Source organism: Trachemys scripta, chromosome 16 (genome assembly GCF_013100865.1).
Source record: "Trachemys scripta elegans isolate TJP31775 chromosome 16, CAS_Tse_1.0, whole genome shotgun sequence".
NCBI lineage: Eukaryota > Metazoa > Chordata > Testudines > Emydidae > Trachemys > Trachemys scripta.
In genome coordinates this window covers 17,866,245-17,893,248 of record NC_048313.1, presented here as the reverse complement: position 1 = coordinate 17,893,248, position 27,004 = coordinate 17,866,245, and the positions used below count along the sequence as shown (strand labels likewise).

General features: G+C 50.3%; 1 protein-coding gene across 5 annotated transcripts in view; it reads left to right on the top strand.

Annotated features, from left to right (window-relative positions):
• POU6F1 (POU class 6 homeobox 1) overlaps positions 1 to 27,004 on the top strand; it is a 34,084-nt gene that overhangs the window by 1,058 nt on the left and 6,022 nt on the right. Inside the window, exons 2-9 of one of the 5 annotated variants that reach the window (XM_034792341.1) lie at positions 17,200 to 17,294; positions 18,319 to 18,514; positions 20,780 to 20,901; positions 21,589 to 21,814; positions 23,636 to 23,880; positions 25,337 to 25,465; positions 26,067 to 26,285; positions 26,727 to 26,865. In XM_034792341.1, the coding sequence (XP_034648232.1) occupies positions 17,250 to 17,294; positions 18,319 to 18,514; positions 20,780 to 20,901; positions 21,589 to 21,814; positions 23,636 to 23,880; positions 25,337 to 25,465; positions 26,067 to 26,285; positions 26,727 to 26,865 (1,321 nt within the window). In that variant the 5' untranslated portion in view covers positions 17,200 to 17,249. Of the gene's footprint in view, positions 1 to 17,199; positions 17,295 to 18,270; positions 18,567 to 20,779; positions 20,902 to 21,588; positions 21,815 to 23,632; positions 23,881 to 25,336; positions 25,466 to 26,066; positions 26,286 to 26,726; positions 26,866 to 27,004 lie in introns of those variants that run through there. The other 4 variants (XM_034792339.1, XM_034792338.1, XM_034792337.1 and 1 more) reach the window with 4 other exon arrangements.

Genomic DNA, 27,004 nt, shown 5'->3' with positions numbered 1-27,004 from the left:
GGGGGCTGGGGGGACCCGGGGATCGGAGGCGCCAGGGGCTGGGGGCGCCCCGGGGATCGGGGGCTGGGGGGACCCGGGGATCGGAGGAGCCGGGGGCTGGGGGCGCCCCGGGGATCGGGGGCTGGGGGGACCCGGGGATCGGAGGAGCCGGGGGCTGGGGGATAGCGGGGAAGGGATCAAGGTAGGAGCGGCCCGAATCGGGCAGCGGGGGCCGGGCAGTGCCCGCCCCGGGGGGCGCTGTGCTGTAGGCGGCGAGCGCACGGCGGGGCCTGGGGAGGTCTGAGGCTGCATTGGGGGCTGCGGAGGCACCGGCCTGGGGGAGCAGCTGCCGGGGCCGGGCCATGGGGCTGAGCTGCCGGATTGGGAGGGAGACGCGGTGCGGGGGCTTCTCCTCCCTGCCGGGCTCTGGCACATGCCTGGCTAGGTGGGGTGGGGCTGCCCCCTGCACTTGGTCCCAGGAGCCCCCCTGCGCTGGGTGCTGGACCCCCCTGGGTGGCTGGGGAGGGGCCGCCCCTGAGGTTGAGGAATATGTTACTGGGGCTAATTGCTACAAACTGAGGGGTTTGTATTATCTCTGTCCAGGACCCCCCCTTAAGCATTCCCTGAGCTAGGTGCCCCTGCAGGGAGAGGGGCTCAGAGGCAGAGAGAAGTGCCTCCCAGGGAAGTGCCGCTATGCCTAACTCTGCCGCTGCCATGCTGGTGACCTTCGGCAAGTCAGGTCACCTCCCTGCCTCCGTTTCCCCGTCTGTAAAATGGGCACAAATGATACTGACCTCCTTTGTAAAGCACTTTGAGGTCTCCTGATGAAAAGCGCTAGATGAAAGGTGGGTATTATTGCTATTGCTAATTCGCACCAGAGCAATGGAGGATAATGGTGAATTTGACGGCACCCTGAATAGCGGTGGTCGGTACAACAGACACCCCAGTAGCTAAATACGTGGTTTTTCACTGGGGCCTTTAGGCATTACTCCAATACAAATAAATATGAATTACCAAAGGGAACGAAAACAAAAGATTCTGGAGTTTTATATATTATATAAAATATACGCCACATTTTTACTTTGAAGGTACATTTCTTTGCAGTAATTGTAGCCACAAGTTCCCTTAATCAGCAGTTCCGGGGGGGGGAGGAAGGGAGAGGGTGTCCTGCTTTGAGCAGGGGGTTGGACTAGATGACCTCCTGAGGTCCCTTCCACCCCTGATATTCTATGATTTTCTTAAGGCTGCATTGGCCGGGCTTTGTATAAGGAAAGAGGTGAGCTCCATGTTCTCGTCCCCTCAAGATGCCAACCTGGTACAGCCAGCGCTTCTAATGGTAACGATTGTACTTGCTTGTGACAGGGTATTAGGACGCAGGCTGCCCTTCCCCCATAGACGGCACTGACATGTTAGAGATGGAAAGAAGGAGCAGGCTGACCCAGTGGCGGATTGAGTAAACGGACTTCTTTATTCCGTTACTTGTTCCCCTCGACCCAGTTGTCGAGTAAGCCCCAAGTTAATCACGTCACACTCGTTTATCTAAATTAATCTGTAAATGCTCACATTTACTACAAAGCCCCCCAAAACCCTTATTTAATAATATGAACGCCCATATAATGAATATTAATAGCTATATACTGAATATAATTATACCCGCCCCTGTTTACTGTTTACAGCATTAAGCATATGCTATCGACATTTTTACCTTGAAGGTACATTTCTTTGCAGTAATTGTAGCCACAAGTTCCCTTACTCAGCAGTTCCCAGGGGAGGGAGGAAGTGAGAGGGTGACCAGACAGCAAGTGTGAAATCGGGACAGGGGGTGGGGGGTAATAGGAGCCTATATAAGAAAAAGACCCCCAAATTGGGACTGTCCCTGTAAAATCGGGACATCTGGTCATCCTAGAGGGGCCATGACCCCGAGCTGGGAGAGGAAGGGAGAGGGGAGATAACACTTCTTCACACAAAGGGGATCCTTCAGACAACCATGTTCCTTATGCAGCTGCAACGCTTATCTATCCTTAACATGCAGAAGGGAAGGGAAAAGAATGGTAACTTCATCAAGCGAAGAAACAGTGCTTGTCTGTGCCTCACTCCCTATTACCATGATAGCGGCTACCCAGGTCTTTACTTAACCCTGACATACCCCAGCATTATATATTAAAGGCTTTAAATACTAATAGACCTTGACCAGGAAACACCTGTTGAGACAGATGTCCTGACAGCTCCCTGCCAGTGGGGGGCAATCAGAAGCATGGAAATGCCCGGGAATATTTTATTTGACACACTCAGCAGTGTGACCTCCCATCCCAGGCTCCAAGGAGCTGGCTTTATTCTCTGCCTCACTTTTTGCAGTAAATGTTTTTGTGCATGAAATATTAAGAAGCAACCAGTCGATTTTTCTCACGCATCACAAATACGCACGTGGTGGTAGTAGTTATACCACCTTTACTGAATAGGCGTTGGTTGGGGAGTGAATGTTAGGTGTCTGCAATATTACTCCAGTGCCACCCTGTTGGAAAGCTGCAAGAGGTGCATTTTTTTAGGTTAGGCTTGCTTGGTAGGTGACATATTTTTATGTTTGCAGGACCTACCGGGAACAATATTACAAACTTCCTTCACAACTGCTAGACTGAGTTTATGGTTAATGTACTAGACTGGGATTCAGGAGATCTGAGTTCAGTGCCTGGCCATAGGCTTCTCATCTGACCTTGGGCGATTCACTTAATCTCTCAATACCCTATCAGTAAAACAAAGATAGTAATACTTCCCTCCCACTTAGGAGCAAATAATGTATGTGCAGTCCGGAGATACTTGTAAACAAATAAATACGGCTTCCAAGACCGCACTGACCGAATTCAGGAAGATGTCAAGCAAACATATTATTTGCATTTGTATTACAGTAGAACCTTTGTGCTGGGTGCCGGACAAACCCATAGGGAGAGAGTTTTTGCCCTGAAGAGCTTACAGTCAAAATAGACGAAGGGTAGGAGGGAAAAGAAAGTCACAGGGCGATTAAGTAATTTGCCCCAGGTCATCCAGCAGGTCGATGACAGAGCTAGGAACAGATCTCCTAATCCAGTGGGTCGCACTGTCTCTCTAATAGAGCATCGTCCTTATTTCGAAGGTTGCAGCGATTGTAACAAGTGAAAAGCAGGGAAAACAAAAGTTTATTTTAAAGGTTCTAAGAAGGTTTGGCAAATAACTGAGAGTTAAACCCAGAAATTGGCAGACGTTATTGGGTCACCTCTGGCTTCTTTTTATTTTTAACGTATTTAGTAAAATGTTCTGGATGCAGACACAAGCTCCCTGTTCGTTACTCACTGCTCTACTTGCCTTGAAATGGGAAGGGCAAGTGTTTTGGTAAATGGATTGGCAGGTTGTCTCTGGCTTTCCTTGACGTCCCTTGGAGTCTGCCCATGTGCAGTCGACTGCAGAATCAGGGCTAAAAAACTGCCAACAAACTGCTGGCAAATGCAAGTGACCTCTAGTTCCTCTGCACAGATGCCAGCAAGTATGTCAACGTAAAATGAGGCATTCTTGCGGGTGGGGGGGGGAAGCTCTTTAAAGTTTGCAGAAGCTGCACGTGCTTTGCAGACATGAATTCCCTCTTGTGATTTCTTCACTCCTGAAACTCAGCTCGAAGCCGCGGTTCATTACAGGCAGCCCTACGGCCCACAGCTATTTGTCTCAAAGTACATTTAACAGTAACCAATTTGTAATTCGTTCTGCTGACGAAACTGTCATATTAGGTCAGCCGAGCAGCCTGATCTGATGACAGCCCACTTTATAGCAGCCCAGTACAGATTTTCATAGATTTAAGGTAGCGTTGGAGCGGCTGTCCTTTATGTGTCACAAATTAATTTTCATTGATTTGGCCAGTGGAGTTAGCTGGCCCAGCCCAGCCCTGACACAAGCTTTCCAGGAAAGGGGCTCACCCCTCTTGTAGGAGATAGTAACGGAGAGCCTTGGGGAGTTGCCATATGCTGCAAAGTTATCCCGGTGGCAGAAATCTCTGTCTTCGAAGATAGTATCTTAGTGTAGCCGTGTTAGTCTGTATCCACAAAAACAACGAGGAGTCCGGTGGCACCTTAAAGGCTAACAGATTTATTTGGGCATAAGCTTTTGTGGGTAAAATCCCCAGTTCTTCAGATGCAGGGAATCCAACTCTGATCAGAGGCTGTCTTTGGTTTTTCATTTCCCCCTCCCGCCCCCCCCAAAATCTTTAGGAGTTTAAAAATGGCCATAAAACTTCACTCAGAAATGTGCCAAGCAGGGCGCATTCCCTGGGGAGCAAATGCACATTTTCAGAAGCATTGGTTTGGCCGTTTTTAAGTTCCCAAGCATGGAACTGAAGTCCCCTCCCCCCCATTATATAAAGTGGATTTTGGTCGTGGTTTTATTTTTGCCTTCAGAAAGGGGAATCCAGTTTTGTTTCAGCAAACAGTTGGGGGCTGCTCTATAATGGTCACTTGTAGAACAGTTGCGCCATATAGCTGAAGCTCAGTTACATTAAGACCACTTTGCACTGTTCTGGTGCAAATGGGGATTTCAAATGAGCATACGTTACATTGACTTGCACTTTCCGGCCTCCTTGGAGAGCCACGGTGATGGGAAGGGGCATTACTGTAAATGAGAATCAAGCCATCCCGGTTGCTCTGGGAATAAGTCTGGTGCTACATTAAGGGATGAGTATGGGTGCTGGAAGTTTGCCCTGCCGCCATGCCTAGATGCGTGTGTATGTTTCTTGCCTCACGAGTAAACATGGTTTCGAGTCGAGTTAGGCAACATGCTGCAGAGAAAAGGACCAGCATCCTGTCCACTTGTCATATGCTGTTCCTGGCCCTGCCACTGGCCCGCTGTGTGACCATGGGCAAGTCACGTCACCGCCCCCCTACCTCAGTTTTCCCATCTGTAAAATGGAAATAATGATATTGACTGCCTCTGTGAAGTGGAGCACTACTGATGAAAAGTGCTGTATATTATTATTGTTTTATTATATTAGAGTGAGGCTGGAAAGGATTAATTGGACAAGTACCCAAAATGTGATTTCAGTGGGAGCTAGGGTGTCTAAATACCTCTGAGAATCTCAGCCGAAGTGCAGAAGTCACTTTTTAAAAATGGGACTTGTGCTCCTAAATGACTTAGGAACTTTGGAAATTGTTGCCCATAATCCCCATTTATATGACAGACTGTAACTGACGTGAGCATCTGCCTTGGAGCAAGATTGGCTTGTTTATTTTTATGACTATCTCCTCCCAAGATAGAATTACACTAAACTGGGATTTAAGACTGAGGTGCTTTTCATTTTCTACCTGGACACTGCTTCAGACTGTAAGAAGCAATGTGTGATTCAGCCATACTAAAAGGGGGCCTTTCCTCTAGGGGTCTGATGCTGTAATTGAATCTGTCTCTCTGGGGACCTGATTCCAGGATCAGAGCCTAGATCAGAACCGTAGGAAGACTGGGTGAGTGGACTGAAAAGGAGTCCAGGGTTTGTGTGCTCCTGAGGTCTAGTGTTCTTTCTGCCAGTGATTCATTGTGTGATGCTAGACAAGTTACACCTTCTGCCTCAGTTTCCCCTTCAGTAAAATATGGTTGGTAATATTTGCCTTCCCCCGAGAAGGTTGTGAGGCTAATTGTAAAGTGCTTTGAGATTCTTAGAGGAAAAGGTTTGGTCGAAATGCAAACAAAGGTTTGGGGGTTTTGGGGGGGGGGGAGGCCGTTGAGGGGAGGAATTAATTACAAAACCAGGTTGAAATGTCCGTAATATTCTGAAAACAAATATGAACGGAAAAGAGGCAGATTAAACGTGAGGCACAACATTTGTGCTTGGACCCATGTGATGATGAATGGCTTTTTATGATTAAATGCAGGTTTTAATTAAATTAAATCGCAGTTTAGACCTTTACGTGGCTTCATTGGAAAAGAAAATGTTTGTGGTCTCTCTGAGTTCAAGTTTGTCCATTTAATTGATCTTTCAAGAGATATAAATGTAACCAGTCTGGAAGATACAACAATCTCTGCAGACCACTTAAACAGTGAGAATAAAGGCCTGTCTGCAGGGAGAAATTGACCAGAATAGCTGTTGTGAAATAAATTACTCTACAAAAGCAGTTCTGGTCAGTTTCCTCATGTAGACAAGCATTTAGTCACATACAAGTGAAATAACCTTTAACTCCATGCATTTTGTGTGGAATGGCTTTACAAATTGGGAACACTACAAAAATGAGAGGCGGATTTTCATTTGGCATGAATCAGCATAACGCTAATGAAGTCCGTGAAACAATGTCGCTTTGCACCAGCCCTAATATGAGCCTGAGTGACTGCGAAATTGCTTTATGAGCTCGATGCTGCAAGATACTGAGCACTTTGGTCCCAATCTATCAGAGCTCTTCAGCACATGCTTCACTTTAAGCATATGAAATCACCCGCCTTGCTCGATGTTAAAACCATGTGACTTTCTTAAGTGTTTTGCTATGGGGACCAGAGTGCACGATCGAACCCTTAACTCTGGATGGCAGAAGTGAGAGGCCCAGCAGTCTCAAAGCTTCTAATGCCTTATGTTTTATTCTCCTCTAGTGCTATTAACCACTGGTGCAGATATCAGCACTGTAATTTTACCCTTTTGTAAGGGGTAACCTCTTTCCCTAGCCCCCTTAATACCGAGCCACAGTGCATTGCTGCTGTCCATTTTCCATTCAGTGTGTGCATGCTATAACCCACAGTTGTACTTAGGATACACTCCCCGATGGGTTAGCACTGGTGTAACGGGACAGGAAGTGGTGGTCAGCAATGGGGTAACCAGAGCCTTGCCTTGGCCTAGTGAAGTGGTGTAGTGTCCCAGAAGGTTGGGGCTAGTTGCCTTACAGTAGAACCCAGGGACCATTTCAGATTGGTAGGGAAGACGGTTCAGATTCTCCATGCCTCAGTTTCTCCATCTGTAAAATGGGGATGATGGTGCTGACTTCCTTTGTAAAGTGCTTTGAAAGTTACGGACGACAAGAACTCTTATTATCATTAGTTATTATTCCCTTTGCTTGCAGGCTCATGGGCCCCTCCCGGTGGAGTCCAAACTTGCTCCCATCAAATCAATGGGAACTTTGTCATTACCTCCAACAGAAACAGAATTCAGTTGGTAATATTGGTATTTCTGCGGCACTCCCCACTTTAGTACCTGAGCATATAACACACCTCAGTGCAGGAGCCCTCACCGTACTCCGATGAGGATGGGCATTCATTTTTCAAAGGTATTTAAGGCACCTAAAGATGCAGATAGGTGCTTAGTGGGATTTCTAAAAGGCTCATAGCACGTTACTCCTCTAATTTCCATTGATTTCTCTGGGAGTTGAGGACCCAATCTGCTTTGGTGTTTTTGAAGACAACGCTAGGTACCTATCTGTGTCCGTAGATCATAGAATCATAGAATATCAGGGTTGGAAGGGACCTCAGGAGGTCATCTAGTCCAACCCCCTGCTCACAGCAGGACCAATCCCCAACTAAATCATCCTAGCCAGGGCTTTGTCAAGCCTGACCTTAAAAACTTCTAAGGAAGGAGATTCCACCACTAACCCATTCCAGTGCTTCACCACCCTCCTAGTGAAATAGTGTTTCCTAATATCCAACCTAGACCTCCCCCACTGCAACTTGAGACCATTGCTCCTTGTTCTGTCATCTGCCACCACTGAGAACAGCCGAGCTCCATCCTCTTTGGAACCCTCCTTCAGGTAGTTGACAACAGCTATCAAATCCCCCCTCATTCTTCTCTTCTGCAGACTAAATACTCCCAGTTCCCTCAGCCTCTCCTCATAAATCATGTGCTCCAGACCCCTAATCATTTTTGTTGCCCTCCGCTGGACTCCTTCCAATTTTTCCACATCCTTCTTGTAGTGTGGGGCCCAAAACTGGACACAGTACTCCAGATAAGGCCTCACCAATGCCGAATAGAGAGCATAAATACCTTTGAAAATCTGGCTCTTCGGGCTTCTCACCTGTGGCATGTTTGTTCAAAGTGAGATTCCCACTGGAATGGGATCCAGGCAGTCACATCTCTGACTCATCAGCACTAGTAATTAACACAACAGTTATATTCACAGTGAAAACTGGAGTGTCGTAAATCATCTTCTCCCTCTCTTTTCCAATTCTTTTTTATTATTAGTAGTAGTAGTATTATTAGTTTGTACATTTCATTTCCTCGTCACCATCTGTTGTGAAATGGCGGTTTTCGTGCTGCGTGCACTTAACACCACCATCTGGGCAAATGATTTGTCCCATTAATTGCAAAAATGTGCGAAGAAGCAAACTGAAATGGTACGACACACTCGCGGAACGTCTGCTAAACGAGAGCCAGCCCGCGAGGAAATCCAAGCCACGCCACAGAACTGCATTGAGCTTGACATTATGAAATGTCTGTTTAATCGTCCATCACGCTAATTGGTCTCTTTGCATAGCACTGAGAGAGAGCTCGGCTTCTCTTCTCTGCCCATTATTTGACTCTGCCGCAGTGGGAAGGCCTGAAAAGATCTAAGTATCCTGCTCTGATAAATACAGTAGCTAGAACCTGATTAGTGTGTCCTGTTCAGTCTTGTTAGAATATACCTGCGATTCTGAAAAGTGTCTCTTCAGCTTGTTTTGTTGCTGTAGATCTGTGCAGAGATAAACTTCCTATAAGCCACAAGTATGTTTCCCATCTCACGGTGCTCTTTGCTGCAGTTTTTAGTGTTACTTTGATCAGCAAAACTCCAAGGCTCTGTTGAAAGATGCTTTTTTTTTAATACTCTGCAAACTTTGAAGACGGCGTCTTGCACTAAACTTCATTCGAATGTACACAAAGGCCATTTTATACCTCTCTGGCAGTGCAAAGGCGCCGTAAAGTGTATGTAACTGTAAAAGATTATGCTGTTTTTTAAACACTCCATTATGCCTATGGGCCTCCTTGGGAAAGCGCATGGGATCTTGTTTGTTTTTTCACCGTTTCCTGGAGACGTTCCTAAAATGCACAAACAGGAGGGATGTGACTGGGGAGCAGATGAATACCCTTGGGAGGACCAAGGGAGCTGGGGCATTTTCAGCACCGAGCCTTCTTATTTTGCAGCCTAGCGAGTGAAATCATAGAAGCTGATCACGCTGAAGAATTTGCCCAGCTCCGTATGGGAGGCAAGTGCACAAAACCCTCCCGTCTCTTCCCAATATTGTGCTTTGCCCAAAGCCGAAAAGCAAATGAGTACCCAGCATTAGAACTCAGAATTTCCTGGGTTCTGCTCTTGTGATTTTTCTAGCAGTCCAACTAATAACTGCTCAGTCCCATCTCCTGCCAAGAATGACACTCACTCAGTCACTAGAGAGTGTGTTTGGAATTATACCTTTCCTTAAACAGCTGTTCCTGGCGTGAGCGTTCACTGCAAAGGAAAGTTGCAATGGAGCACAGATGTCTGCTTATTTTTTAAATACGCCCTGGCTTTTTAGGACTATGGCCACTGAATATCAAACAGTCTCCCCGTGGGTGCCCAGCCCCGCCTCGATTTTGACCATTTTTGATGTATTTTTAAAAATATAACGATCTTACATTTTGGAACGAAAAGTCGTTTTGACAGTTCCAGAACTTTATAGTCCAGGGGAAAAATTTGTCGAGACTGGCCTCCCTTTCCCGGGAAAAGCTTTGGCTTCATTCAATGGGCAATTTCCGATGAAAACGTTTTCCATCAAAAAATTCCCCATCAGCTTTACTGCGCTGTGAGAGACACAACACCTGGCTCTTGATGGCAGACTCCCAGTGAGGGTGCAATGCATGAAGGAAGGTTCCCCAGGAATCAGCAGCTGCATTTCTCTGAGGGGTTGTCTACACTGATATAATTTCCAGCTCCGGCAGACATACCTGCGCTAGCTCTGATCAAGGCAGTGAGCTAACAATAGCAGTGTAGCTGCGGCTGGAAATGGGCTAGCCACTCAAAGTGCATACCTAGGATTTCAGATGGGATTGCACGCAGGGCAGCTAGCCCCTCCCACCGCCCATGCAGGTGTGCTATGCTGAATGCTATTTTCCGTCTGCTAGCTAGATCGGAGCTAGCGTGGGTGCCTCTGCCCAAGCTACAAGTTACGCCTCCAGCTGCAGTGTAGACGCACAATAAGGGTCAGTCTGCACACCCGGTTTTTTACCGATTTAACTATATCGGTTTAGAAACCGATGTAGTTAAAGCAGTAAAACCCTTTAGCGTGGACACAGTTACGCCCGCTGGCACAAAGGTGCTTAAAAGGGCTTGTTCACACAGAAAAATGGTGTTGCTTTATACAGGTGTAATTAAAGTGGTACAACCCCCTTAATGTACATGCAGTTCTACAAGTATAAATGTGCTTCTACCAGTATAGTTGGTTCCCACGTGGGAAGGAAACCAGGAGGCCAGTACAAAAGCTCTGCCGGATAGCTATATTGGCAAAGCCTGCTGGATGCAGCTTAAACCGGCAAAAGGACACTTGAAACATAAACTATACCAGCAGAAGGACATTTACAGAGATGAGCTGCGTTTTACACGGGGATTGCTTGTATAGCTTTCAGCGTGGTAGCCGTCTTAGTCTGTATCAGCAAAAACAACGAGGCGTCCTTGTGGCACCTTAGAGACTAACAAATGTATTTGGGCATAAGCTTTCATGGGCTAGAACCCACTTCATCAGATGCATGGAGTGGAAAAAAAACCAGTAGGCAGGTGTATATACACAGTGCATGAAAAGATGGGAGTTGCCTTACCAATTGGGGGGGTCAGTGCTAACGAGGCAATTCCATTCAAGTGGAAGTGGGCTGTTCTCAACAGTAGAATACCAAGGGAGGAAAAATCACTTTTGTAGTGGTAATGAGGCCAATGTAAACCAGGGTGGGCCATTTCAAACAACTGACAAGAAGGTATGAGGAAATTAGTTTTTGTTGTGACCCAGCCACTCCCAGTCTTTATTCAGGCCTAATTTGATGGTGTCCAGTTTGCAAATAAATTCCAGTTCTGCAGTTTCTTGTTGGAGTCTGGTTTTGTAGTTTTTTTGTTGAAGAATGACCACTTTTAAGTGTGGTATTGAGTGACCGGGGAGACTGAAGTGTTCTCTGACTGGTTCTTTGGATGTTACAATTCTCGACATCTAATTTGTGTCCATTTATTCTTTTGCCTAGAGACTGTCCGGTTTGGCCATTGTACATGGCCAATGTACATGTATAGCTGTGTCGGTTAGGAGTGTGAATTTTTAAGCCGGCAAAGCTCTGTAGTGTAGACCTGTCTGGGGAATAGGTTATACATACCAGTATATTAATCAATTAAAAAAAATAACCCCCTTAAATGAAGTTGTTAAATCAGTATGAACACTGTGCGTAGAGCAGACCGAAGGTAAAATGACAGGAGTAAGTTTTACAGGTGTAACCATCTTTATATTATTATTATTATTATTATTATTTTAGGTATTTTTTATGTATTTTATGTATAGCACCTAGAAACCTCAGTCTTAGCCCTGGACTCCATTGTGCAAGGTGCTGTACAAACACAGAAGGAAAAAAAGACAGGCTCTGCCCCAAAAGAGTAGACGATCACCAGTCTAACCGGATCCAGACCAAGGGATGATACTGATTTAACACTGTTGGTGTACAATCATGCCCCAACTCTAAGCAGGGAAAACTTTATGACTGTATGTACACCAGGCTGAAGTATTGTGGATGGGATTTTTAAAGGCCTTCAGCATTGGATGGACCCTATTCTAATTGAAGTCAGTAGGAAAATTCTCAGTGGGAGCAGGTTGGGTGAAAATTTCCCCTCTCTGCTGCGTAGGTTGATGAGGTGATACAACATTTCAGGCTGCTTTTCGAAGGTATTTAACAGAAACCCTCTATAACTAAAATATATGCCTGTGCAAACAGCGAACACCCCAGCTTACAACATCCTCAACCCTTTTATTTTTAGATAGATGGATAGATACAGCTGTTCCTGCCGAATTTGTTCAGAAACAGCTTGTTAATTGGTCTCTCTACGCAGCAGCCTTGGTATCGCTCATTGCTGTTTATTCACGTCCTGTGTTTGCAAAGCTGGAAGATTTTACTGCAGATTTAATTATGCCTGTATGCGAAAGAAGTCTCTGTCAAACCGTGTTATTTAATAGCACAGCAGCAACAGAGAAAGCAGGTACAAGGCTTGTCTTGGGTCTTGTCCGTAGGAGAAAGTTGAATCTTTTTAACAAAAGGGGTGAATTTCAATCACTTTGGTGATGCCGGTGCAAACCCCGGTATGGACTGTGATTTTTGGTTGAAAACGGGCTTATTTAGCTTAAAACAATAAGGAGTTTAGACGAAACTGTTAAACTGGACACTCTGATTTCGCTTTCTAACTAACCAGTTCGAATTTGCGTGTAGACAAGGCCTGATAAAAATAATCTGTCCAGTGGACATTTTCTCTGCCTTCCTACCTCCTGGGACAAACCAAATTCAACCCTGGTATAAACAGGCTGAGTTTCCATTGATTAGCATGAGAACTGTGCTGAGTTATTCTGTACAGGACTGAATTTGGGCCGATGCCTTTAAAAACATTGCAGCTTTATTTATGAAACCTGCTTTCTAATTGACGGGGGGGCCGATGCTGCCCCCCTACTCCAGTCTCTGTATGCCTTTCCGGCAGCGTGGAGGGGTTGTGAATGAGCCACAAAGGGCAGTGGAGAATTCCCCCAGCAAAGAGCTGACATGTGCATAATTGTGCTGACCTCCTCTTACCAGCTCAGGTGCAGGAGACAGAAAGGAGAAGGAGCCATAATGCTCAGTGCTAAGGGGATCCTGGGCGGCGGTACCACCTGAGAAAGACTGCTCGAGGATAGAACAGCCCTGGGGCTGCTCTAACTTATCCAGAGAGTCCTTTTGTGGGGTCAACGGTTATTTATGATTTGCATTATAGTAGCACCTGGAAACCGCAGGTGAGATAGTGACCTCATTGTGGTAGGCTTTGTAAAGTTCCTGCCCCAAAGAGCTTACGGTCTCCTCCCAGAGACACACAGCAGGTCTTACCACTGCCAGGAGACCAGCAACCCAGTCAGTAACCACCACCCTGTCCAGCTCACAGATCATCCCTTCCCGGTGGAATGACTGGCCATTCGGTTCATCTCGTCTCTTTGTCACAGGAGGTTTTGCAGCTTTAGTTCTCTGCTTTTTCTTCCCACCGGCACATCCCTGGCGCAACAAGTGTCCCTCGCTCCAACTTTTCCTGCCGGTTGCTGTGCTCCGGCTGTAGGAGAACTAATTAACTATTATTAACGCCACATGCGTAGAAGAGCTACCTGATGGCCCCTGACTCTGTTCTCTGTTGCACTGGAATAAATTGTTAATTAAAGCATGCCCCGGCATCCCATGGCGTTTGGCTACTCTGAAGTCAAAGCGGGATTTAAAAACTTTTATCAGATATTACAGATCGGTCACTGGGCTGATCTCAATCAGTTCACTCACTCAGGCAGCAGAGTCTAAACCTATTAAAAGCTACCGAGCGTAGCGGAGAAGATGGCACTAGTTCTGGGCAGCGCCTCCTGGGATCTGTTTGAATGTTTAGGTTGAGATTGGCAAAGCCAACTAGGGGGATAGTTTTAAAGGGAGCTGGGCAGCTAAATTCCCAGTTTAGTGTGGTAGTGTCCCTTTAAATCGCTTGTGAGCCTTCTAATGGCGCTCACTGGGTTTTATGTTTCAGAAGCCAACAGACTACTGCCAGCAGCGGGTATATGTGTATCCGTTGCTTGTTGTATATAGTTAGTAAATAGTTACTCGGACTCTGCTGTGTTTCTGTGAGGTTCCTTCCTGGTACATTTGTTGTGTAAAGAGTGAAGGACGCAGTAATTTCACACACACTTTAAAGGGATACTACCCAGTTACTACACACTGATTATTGTATCGGTGTCATTTTGGCCTCAGTGATGTTAATGGGGCCAGGATTTCATCCTATATTATTAAAACGTCAGTGCACATCATCGTAACATGCACACCCAACATCTGCTCCATGGTCCCAGTGCTAATCTTTAAAGCCACCTGCCGAACAGCTGTTCAGTGGGCCCTACCGATCAGCTCTCCCTTTCCCCCCAGCACTTCCCGCCCGCCGCCGATCATCAGTGGTGGGCTGGAAGCGCTTGGGAGGAGTGAGGGTAGGAAGAGGCGGAGCGAAGGCAGGGCCTGCTCAGGAAAGGGGTGAGGCCTCGAGGGGAAGAGGCGAGCGAGGGTGACGCTTTGGGGGAATGGGTGGAGTGGGAGCAGGGCCTCAGGGTGGAGCACCCCCAGGAAAAGCTGAAAGTCAGTGTCTGTGCTGTCTTGGACCGTCGTAAAGGGATCTTGATTTTCAGAGAGCACTGAAGGCCCCACAGGCCCTTTTTAGGTCTCTCATGTTGGGCCCCCAGGGGAAAAAAACACTAGTCAATTTTGAAAATCGCAGCCAATGAGAATTCTTTGCTTTAGTCATAATTCATAATGGGTAAAGGTTTAGAAAACATGACCTATGAGGAAAGATTGAAAAAATTGGGTCTCTTTAGTCTTGTTTAGAAGAGAAGACTGAGAGGGGATATGATAAGTTTTGGAGTACATAACAGGTTGTTACAAGGAGGAGGGAGAAAAATTGTTCTCTTTAACCTCTGAGGACAGGACAAGAAGCAATGGGCTTAAATTACAGCAAGGGAGGTTTAGGTTGGACATTAGGAAAAACTTCCTAACTGTCAGGGTGGTTAAGCACTGGAATAAATTGCCTAGGGAGGTTGTGGGATCTTTGTCATTGGAGATTTTTAAGAACAGGTGAGACAAACACCTGTCAGGGTTGGTCTAGAAAAGATAATATTTAATCTTGCCTTGAGTGGCTGAAGTTGTATTTCCACATTGTTAAACTCTCCCATGTAGGCAAGACCCTAGCAACAAGACATGTTCACAAGTAGGGTTGTCAACTGTCTAATCACACAAACCCAAACACCCTTGCCCTGCCCCACCCCTTCCCTGAGGCCCTGCCCCGCCCATTCTCTGAGGCCCCGCCCCTGCTCACTCCATCGCCCCCCCTCCGTTGCTTGCTCTCTCCCACCCTCACTTTCACCAGGCTGGGGCAGGGGGTTGGGGTGCAGGAGGGGGTGTGGGCTCTGGGAGGGAGTTTGGGTGCGGGAGGGAACTTAGGGCTGGGGCAGGGGTTGGGGTGTGGGGGGAGGTGAGGGGTGCATACTCCAGGTGGGGCCTACCTCGGGTGGCTCCCGGAAGCAACTGGCATGTCCGGCGCCTAGGTTCAGGGGTGGCCAGGTGGCTCCGCACGCTGCCCCTGCCTGCAGGCACCGCCCCTGCAGCTCCCATTGGCCGCAGCTCCCGTGGGATGCAGGGGGGCAGCATGTGGAGACCCCCGGCCAACCCTGCACCTAGGAGCCGGACATGCCGTCTGCTGTTAGGAGCCGCACAAAGCCAGGGCAGGCAGGGAGCCTGCCTTAGCCCTGTTGTGCCGCCAACCGGACTTTTGGTGTATTAAAATCTGCTGGATTGCTTTTAATAGTCACCAGGAGATTGAGGCAGATTCTGGTAGACTCCCGGCCAGTCCAGGAGGGTTGGCATCCCTGTTCACAAAGAGTCTTGAGGCAGAAGTCATTTGGGGTCTCTCTGCTGCTTTTCTCTATTGCTGGTAACTCCTGACCCAACTCCTCCGCAGCTGCGTAAACAAGGACACCTTCACGCCTGCATCCAGTAGTTCTGAATGTCAAGCAGCCTGGCCGGTTAAATGCATCCCAGAGCCCTTCCTAATAAAAAATTCATAAGCCTCTTCTAAAGGCAATTACAGGTCTGTAAGGCAGCGAGGGGACGGTACGTGAGCAAATAAGCTCTTGAAGGCCGTTACGAGAGGATCGGTTTCCTCTTTAACAGGTGCACTAAGATCCTTCCAAAACAAATCTCGCCCGCCATGACATTTAATCCAGCGTCAAGAAAGCATCCTCATAGGAAAGAGCAAATCGACTCTGTTGCCCCTCACGTTCCCCTGCCGAGACACAGGATGGCCGAGGACAAGCCTTCAAAGACCTGAGCGCCTTGAGGGTCCTGGGCCAGGCGAAGAGGCAGTGTCAGAGGAAATAGCCGCTCTTTAAGGCTGGAATTTTCAGTGGGTTTATGGGAGTTAGGCGCGTAATCCCCATGGACAGCGGGAGAGGAAAATGCCAGCCTAAAGAAATGTGTTAGCGTGAGTCTGTTTGTCCAAGGAGAAGGGAGAATGGTTTGATCCTGAGGGGCGGGTTTCGCTTTTCTGCTGGTAGATTCTCATCTGGGATGTTTTCTCCTCCCAATCAGTAGACATTCTTGCACTGATCCATTGCTTCGTTTGGGGTGGAGTGGGGATGGGTATTTTTAGTGAAATCTCCAGGTGGCTCCGCTCGCTGCCCCTGCCTTCTCTCATTGGCTATTCAGCACTTCCGCTTTACTAAGTGAATCACACAATTCCCCTCATACACACACACACACTCCCCTTGTGAGATATGATCAATATTAGCTCACCCGCCTCCCACACCCAGCATAGAGAAGGGGACGCTGACATACCAGCCCTTTCCCCAAGGAAGTTAGTGGTAGAACCAGGAGTAGAACCCAGGAGTCCTGGCTCCAAACTATAGGCGCCGACTGCGTGGGTGCTCCAGGACTCAAGCACCCATGGAAAAAAAATAGGAAGTGCTCAGAACCCACCAACCACAGCTGTTGGGTGGGGCCACCGGTCAGCTGTTGGGTGGCTGGTAAGGAAGCGCTCAGAGGAGGGCAGGAGACCTCAAGAGAGGGGGCGGAGCCAGGGTGGAAAGAGGCGTGGCAGGGCTTCAGGGAAAGGGGCGGAGTGGGGGTGGGGCCTTAGGGTGGAGCCCTGGAAAAATGCAGGTCAGCGCCTGTGCTCCCAACACTTGACCTTCCATTGCCCTGCACTTGTTGCAGTCAGTGACCTGTTGCAAAGCGGAAATGGTTTGGAAGAGGAGCATTTTAACACCCCCTTTGCACTGGTGTGAACGGCTCTACAAGGTGTAAGTGGTATGGAGAAGCCAGGCTGCCTGTGCCTGGCTCCGTCAGCTACCCCACGTTGCGAAGGGAGCCTGGTCTCGGGACTGTTCCCGTGTGGCTTCGGGGGGTGAAATGCAGGGTGCGTGTTGCTTCAACTCTTGCAAGTTGTTCCAAGATTTGACCCCGTGGCGGGTGTGACACCGGTTTAGTAGCAGATCCTCTTGTGACCATTGTCTTCTTGCTTGCAGCATGTGGAGAGTGAGTCCACCCCACCCCCCGCAGCACGCAGTGACCAATCATGGACGTGCAACCCCAGGAAGCTTCCCTGACGGTTAACGAGCAAGTATGTTGGTTTCTTTCCATGGGTTTGTGACAGCAGAGCCTGGCGTCGGGCTTGGGAATAGCTTGCCTTTCTAACACTGCCCGCGTGCTCAGGGCCAGAGCCTCGGCGGGTGTAAATCAACACTGGCTTCAGTGGTGTGTCACTGATATACACCCCTTGGGGCTCCGGCCCATTGATTTCAATAGAGCTGTGCTGATTCACCCCAATTGAGGGGCTGCCCCGGTGACGTCAGTGGAGCCGGGCCAGCTCCCACCAGCTGGAGAGGTGGCCCAATGACTGATGGAGCTACAGCTGATTTACCCCAGTTGCGGATCTGGCCGGGCTGTTTTTGACTAACTGCAATGGTGATGAAAAAGTTACAACTGAGCCTAGTGTGATTAGACAGACACACAGACAGACAGATGTGTATGGGGATGGCTGGATAGATAGATAGCTAGATAGAGGGGGTCCATGGGATGGATGGATGGATGGATGGATGGATGGATAGATAGATAGATAGAGGGGGTGGATGAGGATAGATAGATAGAGGGGGTGGATGAGGATAGATAGATAGATAGATATGGGGATGGCTGGATAAACAGACAGATGTGTATGGAGATGACTGGATTAGATANATGGATGGATGAATAGATAGATACGGGTTGGCTGGATAAACAGACAGATGTGTATGGGGTTGGCTGGATAGATAGATTAGATAGAGGGGGTGCATGGGATGGATAGATAGAGGGGGTGTATGGGGATGCTGGATAGATAGATAAATAGATAGATGGATGGATGTATCTGGGCATGGATTGATAGATGGATGTATATGAGCATGGATGGATAGACAGCTATGTATGGGGATGGATGATGGATGGATGTGTATAGGGGTGGACGGATAGATAGCTAAATGGATCCAGTCTAGCTCTGCCTTTTGCTGTGGATTTAGAGTGTGAAGCCGAGAGAATCATGCCTTCTTCTTGTTCATCTCTTTCAGGGTTTGTGCCCGTTGAGATCTTACTTACGCTTTGCTGTCTGCTTCCAGGTCATTGTGATGTCGAGTCACGAGACTATCCGAGTGCTGGAGGTGGGAGTGGACGCCCCACTTCCAGCAGAGGATGATGGGAAAGCTTTGGAAGCAACAGCTGGAGAGGTCGCAAGCAGCTGCCCCGTGGAAACAAGTGAACCAGGAAGAGAAGACGTGCAGCCAAACCTGGAGACCACTTGTGGAGGGACAACTGGTACGAGGCCCTCTACACTGTGCTGTTTCACTGTTCCACCCCACACGCGTTGGTTAGTGCAAATGATTAGGAAAATGCCCAAGACCTAGAAAACCTCCTGAGTCGGCCAAAAGCTCCCCTGAAAAATATACTCTCAATTTCAATTGACTTTCTAATCCTAGCCCTCCCAACAGACTCTGGCCCGGTCTTTCCATTGAGTTTTCTGCCTGTCAACAAAACGGATGAAGCCGATGGCTGTCGGATGTGGCCATGTGCTTCACTAGCCACTGGACTGTGAACCAGGAGACCTGGGTTCTATCCCAGGACTCTGGACAAGTCATGCCCCGTGCCTCAGTTTCCCCTCCCTTGGTTTAGATTGTAAGCTTTTTAGTATGTACTATGTTCAGTTCCTAGCAGAACAGGGCTCCGAGCTCAGATGGGCAGGGGGGTTACTCCTCGATGTAATCCATAAGAAAGGTTAGAGGGAGTCTCTTTTTTTCTCCATGTGCCATGTTCTTTACCACCTGGGCCTTAGAGAGGAGGATGGGCTGCGGCTTGATTTGTGTCCACGCTGCAAAATGACAGGAATTGGACCTGAGTCACGGTGGGACCCAAGCAGGGTCTGTGGAGCCGTTGATGTCCTGAGGGCTTGCCTGCCCCAACTCACACACATTTGTGTGTGCACATAAGGGGAGCTTGGTCTCAGACTTAGCTTAGTATCCAGTGTAGACATACCCTCTAGGGGATCCCTGGTCTCCTTTGCAGCCATGATGCCAAAGCAAACCGCTGAAGCAGTGTAGGGGTGTGGGATTTTTCTTCCCTGCCTGCCCTAGGCTGTTCTGGAGTGTTGATATGTGCTGATAAACAGCTGCTGCGTCCCACCCCAGAGGTGGCTGCCTTTCCATGGTGGGTGAAGTGTTCTTGGGTTTCAGTTTGGCGAGTTATGTTTTTGGGGGGACAGCTGCCAAGATAGTGTAGTTATCCTACGATCGGCAGCTCCTTTGGGCAGAAAATGACTTCGGTCTTAGAGTCCAAGGTGGAGGAGAAGGAAGATGCATGTAATGTAGCCGTGATGCAGCCTCTCTTACCCAGAGGTAGCAGTGGGAGGGTAGCGCCAAACATTTCGGTGCCTTTTCGGAACGCTACTGCCATCCAAGGTTACAGAATTGCAATGCCTATGTCTGGCCACAAGGTGTCATCTTGACTCCATGCACGGCTGAGGTGGCCAGACCAGGGGTATTACCAACTGGGAGGCAGGCTGACCTAGTGGATAGAGCACCGGCATAGGACTCCGAACACCTGAGTTCTAGTCCCAACTTTGCCACTAAGCTCTGTGGGCAAGTGGCCTCGCTGCTTTGTGCCTCAGTTTCCCCCTCTACAAAATGGGGGGTAAGACTCCTGACCTCCTATGTAAAATGAAAACACGAGACCCAGGGGTCACCTGATATGAAATTAACAGGCAGCGGGTTTACGACGAACGGAACGAAGCACGTCTTCACACCACTCATAGTCAGCCTATGAACCTCATTGCTGGGGGATGTGGTGCGTTCCAAAAGTATAATGGACAGGTCCATCGATGGCTATTAGTCAAGGCGGTTGGGGACCCAACTCCATGCTCTAGGTGTCCCTAAACCTCTTTCACTCTATGCATCCGAAGAAGTGAGGTTTTTACCCACGAAAGCTTATGCCCAAATAAATCTGTTAGTCTTTAAGGTGCCACCAGACTCCTTGTTGTTTTCCTAAACCTCTTGACTGACAGAAGCTGGGCCTGGATGACAGGATGGATCACTCGATACATTACCCTCTTCTGTTCAGTTCCTCTGAAGCACCTGGTAGTGGCCACTGTTGGAAGACAAGATATTGGGCTAGATGGACCCAGTATGGCTGTTCTGATGTTCAGCTTCTTTTGGGGTAGGGGAGAGGCTGCCACATTAGAGCCACGCGCTGTTGCCTGAGCCAAAAAAATCCAACTCTGCCAGCAGCACTCATTTGTGGTATAGCCACTGGAGGGAAACAGAAAGCCTCATTATGTACGTAGACGACAATGCGGCCTAGCAGTTAGGGAACGGGACTGCGACTTGAGTCCTGGGTTCAATTCCAGGTCCTGCCACTAATTTGCTAAGTGACCTTGAGCAAGTCATCCCCCCCTCCCCGTTCCTCAGTTTCCCCATAAGGGGAAATAATGCAGCTCTGGAGATCTGTAGTTGAAAAGCGCTATATAATTGTGATTATCATTACACTTAAGTAACAGGGTCTCTTGACGTTGTGTTCTTTCCTCCTCTCAAGGCGAAGTAAAGTCATTGCCTGGAATGGCTCCCAACAGCGTCTCGTCCGTCACCACCTTCAACCCAGCAACGAGCCAGCCGACCCAAACCCTTGCTCCCTTGGCCGTGCAAGCTGCACCACAGGTAACTACCCGGCAGTCCCGCAGCTGGGCGTGGGAAGGGAGCAAACGCGGACGGCGAGCAGGAGGAAGAGCGCGGGGTATTTCTCCTGTGTCCGGCATGTGGGAGGGGAGGCTCAAGCGGTGAGGTGGATGCACCTGTGAGGGTGCCACGGACACACGGGATTCACACACGCTCTTCCAACGCTCCCCGTCGTGTATCGGTTGTTAATGGTCCCTGACACAGCGCTGTGTGTTTTGCACAGAGACTTGCCCAGTGGGAGAGCACCCGGAGGTGGGGTGGGGTTTGAATGAAACAACCCACCTAGGCATGGAGCATAGGTTCTGTGTCCTGATCCGCCCCTGGCCACTCCTCCGTATAGCGCCCGCCACAGAAGGCCCCGTGGCGTTGAGCTGCTGCTGGAAATGATTCTGTAGGGTTGCACTAAGGAAAAAAAAAAAAAAGAAAGGCCCCCTCTGGTGGTGATTTGACAACCAGCCTCCGGGGGGCTCCACTCAGCTGGAACCCAGCTGCTAAGACGGGAGCGATCCCACGCCCACGCATGGCTCAGGCAGGCTCCCCCTGGCTGGGGCCAAGCGTGCCTTGGAAAGACCGTGTGCGCTCGCTAATGCGGCGGGCGCGCTGGTGCTGTCTGCGGTGGCGCTGATGTTTTTTTTCCTTTTCTTTTTTAAATCTTGTTTACTTTTGCAGGTCTTGACTCAGGAAAACTTAGCAACAGTTGTGACAGGAGTAATGGTTCCAGCAGGGGCAGTTACTCAACCTCTTCTTATCCCCATCAGTATTGCAGGTCAAGTGGCTGGTCAGCAGGGGCTGGCTGTGTGGACATTTCCTACAGCAACGGTCGCTGCCCTTCCCGGACTGACGGCTGCTTCTCCTACAGGGGGAATTTTCAAACCACCTATAGCCAACTTGCAAGGTACCGGCCGCTCCTCCGCCGTAGAACATCCCTGAACCGGTCAAATGTCCTGTTACTTGTGCTGAGTTAAAGTCCACCTGGCCTGGGAACGGGGTAAAGCTGCAAGCACCGGGCATGAATCTGCTGTTCTTTGGCAGGCAAAAGCTCCCGTTGGCTCCAGCTGGCTTTGCATGCATAAGGACTGCAGGCTCACGCAGGGCAAGGAAGGTTACATTGATTTCTCTGTGTCTGGGAAGAAGCAAGGGCCAGTGCTCTGAGCGCAAGGCCAGGATCTGCATTTAAATTCGGAGTCCGCGGCTGGGTTGGTAGGGGAGCCATGCTCGCTCTCTGGGTGAAATCCACCCCGCACAGGGGGCCGGCATGAGGTCGAGGCACCACTTAAGTCCATATGGCTTGTATACCACGGAAGCTGAAAGGCTTCAGCAATGCTGAGGCCTCATGCTGCCACAGGGGTGAACGGTGCCCTCTCGGTTCATCTGGTGCAGAGCTCGGAGACTAACGCTGACCTGTCTCCTGGTGGAGCCGTGTTTAGCTAATGCGTCTAATTGCTTTGAAGCCCCAAAGGGCTGGCTCCCTCGCGCTGCCTAGTCCTGCGGTTGCCGCTGTGTGTGTTCGCGGCCCGGTGGCCAGTTTGGTTCCCTTTACAGAGTTAAGGGTGGATCCACATGGGACCTTTCAGATTCTGGGGTCGTTTGACAGAACTTTGCCAACTCCCTTCCAAAAAGGGGTGGGGTGGAGGGTGCACCTGCCTCTCAACAAGAAGCTGCTCCTAATGATGGTCTGGCGGATAAGGCAGCCGATGGGGACTCTGTGGAACTGGGTTCACATCCTGGTTCTCTCGTGGATTTACTCTGCGACATGGGACTAGGCACGTACCCAACCCTGTGCCTTGGTCCCCCCACCTATAAAATGGGGATATTTGCCCTGTCTTCCCTCACAGTGTGTTACAGCTTGTGAGATGCTCCCATACTAGGCTGATGAGGACCACCTGGATGTCTAGACAGGCAGCACAGAGGGAGGGGAGGGCGGCGTAGATCGTGCCTGAGCCATGGGACGGTTTCGTTGGCCTTCTAGTCGTTCGAGATTTTCCCCCCCTTGGGTTGTGATGGCTGCGGATGGCACTCAAGTGCCCTGCACTCCTGCCTATCCGTGTAACCCCTGCCCATGATCACACACAGGCCTTGCTACAGGAACTGACGTGTGATATACCTAGAGCATTGGGCTGGGATTCAGGACTCCGTGGTTCTTTTCCTAACTCAGCCGCTGGCTTTCTGGATGACCTTGGGCGTGTCATGTCACTGCCCCGTCCCTCCGTTTCCCCATCTGTAAAACGGGGGTGTGATGATCCCGGCCTCCTTTGTAAAATCCTTTGAGACCGACTGATGCAAAGCGCTAGGGATGTTTCCCCGCATCTCTCTGCAGCCGCGGGGGCTAGAAACATACGTCCAGTTTCTTAGACAAAAACTGAGATTCTTCCGTAGTCCCATGACCCCAAGAGCTGGTGCTCCATGGGGTGAATACCCTAAATCACGAGATGGGGGATAAAGCCACCAGAGTTGGCAACTGGTCTTCTGCCAGACAGCCCATGGGCCTGCCCTGTCCTGGATCCCACGCACCCTTCTCCTTTGTACTAGTGCCAGGCATCCAAAGGACAGAACAGAGGCCAGTGCTGGTGCATGGATCAGAAGGGCTTGGGTGGGGCTCAGTTTAAAGGCTCTGGATAAGGCTAGGTATTACGATGATAGTTTGTTGCAGGGACGGGCAAAGAGAGTGGCGTGTTATGGCGATTCAGCGTCCATGTCTCTGCTCTGCTTTCAGCAGCTGCGGTCCTGAACACGGCAATGCCAGCCCCAATGCAGCCTGCCCAGCCGCTACAGGCCCCGCTGACGGTCCAGCCGAGGCCCTCCGTCCAAACGCAGGCCGTGTTCCAGCCGCAGCCCACGCTCCAGAGCCCGCCGGCCATCCTGCCCCAGCCCGCCGCCGCGCCGCCACCCGTGGCAAAGCCGTTGGAGACGCAGACGCAAATCACAGTCCAGCCTGCGGGATTTGCCTTTAACCCTGGCATAGTAAGGAGCTGGTGTGACGCTCCAGAGAATCTCTGGGAGCCGAGCTGTCTGTCCTGACGTCGGGCAGTCGGTATTGACAGAGCAGCTCACAAAGGGGCCTGATTCTGGCCCCTTGTGTCATCATTTATACCTGCCCAGAACAGGAGGCAGTGTTGCCTAGTGGATATAACACTGGACTGGGAGGGAGGAGAGCTGTGTTCCATTCCTGGCTCTGCCACTGACCAGCTGGAGGACCTTGGGCAAGTCGTTTTGCCGCTCCGTGCCTCAGTTTCCCCATCTGTAAAAATGGGGCTGATGATACCCCCTTTGTAAAGTGCTCTGAGAGCTACTGGTGGTATGAGCCAGGTGTGGTTATTAATCATTCTGACAGGGATTTTTCCCATGCATAGGGAGCGGGGTGGGAGAAAGGACACAGGGACTGGTGGGAGCAGCCGGCGGGTTGGGCTGGCTGCCGTCACTGATAGAACAGAAGCAGGCTGGGTGGCGAGCCGAGATATGCGGAGTCTATCCTCGAAAGATGGTACCTAGAAGAGGAAGGATGGCCTAGTGGTTATGGAACTTTGCAGGCCTGGAACTTTGCAGGCCTGGGTTCACTTCCTTCCTGCCTCCTAGGCTTCCTGCCTGCAACTGGGCCGCAAATGAAGCTGTGACTGTTAGCGTGTGGAGGCATCCCTGCGCTAGCTTTGATCTAGCTAGAGAAGCTGTGGGGGCATGGCCTAACAGCCCAAGTACAAGCCCGCCGGGAACGCTGGGTACAAATTCAGGTCGTAAGCCGGCCCCAGGCTCTGTCCCGCTGCTACGGTCCCCCGGGCTAGCTAGCTTAATGCTAGCAGGGCTATGCCTACCTGTGCTACAATGACATCTTCATTTGTGGTCTCTCTGCACCTCAGTGCCCCATCTGTAAAGTGAGGATAGTAGCACTGCCCTGCCCTGCCCCCCCGGGGTTTGTGAAGAGGAGCACAACAAAGATTGTGAAGTGTCGAGATACTACCGTAATAAGAACATAAGAACGGCCGTACTGGGTCAGACCAAAGGTCCATCTAGCCCAGTATCCTGTCTACCGACAGTGACCAATGCCATGTGCCCCAGAGGGACTGAACCTAACAGGTAGTGATCAAGTGATCTCTCTCCTGCCAATCATCTCCACCCTCTGACAAACAGAGGCTAGGGACACCCTTCCTTACCCATCCTGGCTAATAGCCATTAATGGACTCAACCTCCATGAATTTATCCAGTTCTCTTTTAAACCCTGTTCTAATCCTAACCTTCACAACCTCCTCAGGCAAGGAGTTCCACAGGTTAACTGTGCACTGTGTGAAGAACTGGGGGCCAGATAAGTACCTAAGGCAGCTAGAGGATTCCTCCCCATAAGAGGGAGCCGGAGGGGGGTTTTCCCCCCTGAACGAGACATGGCTGAGTGCGTGTGTTTAACCTCCGACTCCTGTTTTCTCTACAGATCAGTGCAGCTTCTCTCGGGGGCCAAACTCAGCTCCTCAGCTCACTGGCCGCCGCCCCGGTGATCGCAAACACCATTCCCAGTGTCCAAGGGATAACAAGCCAGATCCTGACCAACGCCCAGGGACAGGTACAGGGGACGGGATCCCATAGACAACAGGAGGATAACCCTCCCTTGCCACTCATAAAGCCTTCCTATGGGCATCCTCTCCCTTCCCGAGAGCTGTCACTCAGGATAAAGATAGTCATAGAGTTCAAGGCCAGAAGGGACCGCCAGATCAGCTGGTCTGACCCTCTTGTGTATCATAGGTCATCGGCACCACTCAGACAGAATTAGATCCACGTGTTGCAGCCCACAGGTGACACAACTGTGCCCCCAGTGCCCAGGGCCCATGCAGAGGCAGGGAATTGATTAAGTGAGGTATGCCCAGATGATCCTAGTCAGAGACCCGGGCCCCGTGCTGCAGAGGAAGGTGAAATCAAAGTCATCTGGGGGAAATTTCTTCCCGATCCCACATATGGCCATCAGTTAGACCCTGAGCATGTGAGCATGAACCAGCCAGCCAAGCACTTGAGAGAGAATTCTCAGCACCACCCCAGAGCACCGGCTCACCCCATCCAGTGTCCCGTATCCAGCCCCAGGAGGGGGGAACTCCATCCTGTCGGACGGGAGGCGGGGAAGGGTATTGGTATGCCACGCACCCCAGCTCCCGTTCTTGTCTCCTCTGCAGGTCATTGGGACGCTGCCCTGGGTGGTGAACCCGGCTGGGATCACGACGGCCAATGCCACCCCAGCTGTTTTGCCGGCCCAGAACCTGCAGGTGCAGGCGGTGACCCCGCAGCTGCTGCTGAACGCCCAAGGGCAGGTCATCGCTACGTTAGCCAGCAGCGCCCTCCAGACAGCGGCCATCCGGAAACCCAGCGCCCCAGAGTCCCCGGCAAAGAACGAGGTGAGCGGCGGGTGATGGCTGTCGAACAGGCACCTTCTCAGGGAGCCAAGCAGCTAGCGTCTGTGGCCGCGCGCCAGCGTAATGCCATGCGCAGCAGCTCCCCAAGGCCTGGGGAAGTTGGTGACTTGGGCACTGGCCCTTTACGGGTCCACTTACTGAGCTTTAAACAACCTGTGGGAGCCTCTGCCCGGACCTAGCACCCTGCTGAATTCTCCAGTGCCCCGTTAGGCTGTTCAGAGACTGAGCCTGACCTCTCCCTTTGGAAGGAGTCAAGGTGGCAGCTCCCTCCAGACGGGGAATTGCCGTAGCAGAGCTGTGCTGTGCCCCCTATGCAGAAGCCGGGTGGGTGGCCAGGGCTTTACCGCAGCTGAGAGCTTGCCACAACCCTCTCCGTCCATCTGGACTACGTGCACTGAGCCTTGTTGTTTGCTGTGTTACCAGGTTCAGCCAATCCAGCCTGCCCCTGTTCTGCCCCAGCCAGCTGTGGTCATCGCAAACCCAGCCCCTGCCGCTAAGCCCTCTTCCGCGCCCGTTCCCATCACTTGCTCGGAGACCCCGACAGTGAGCCAGCTGGTTTCCAGTAAGCACCGCTCGGTTCCTGTCCATTTCATGCGGGGGTGGGGGGGCAGGCGGCTTGCACTCCCTTTGTAGGAATTGGAGAGTGTGTGGTGTGACCCCTGAGGTTTAGCCCTTCTCAGTGATTGTAGGAGAGGAAGCAG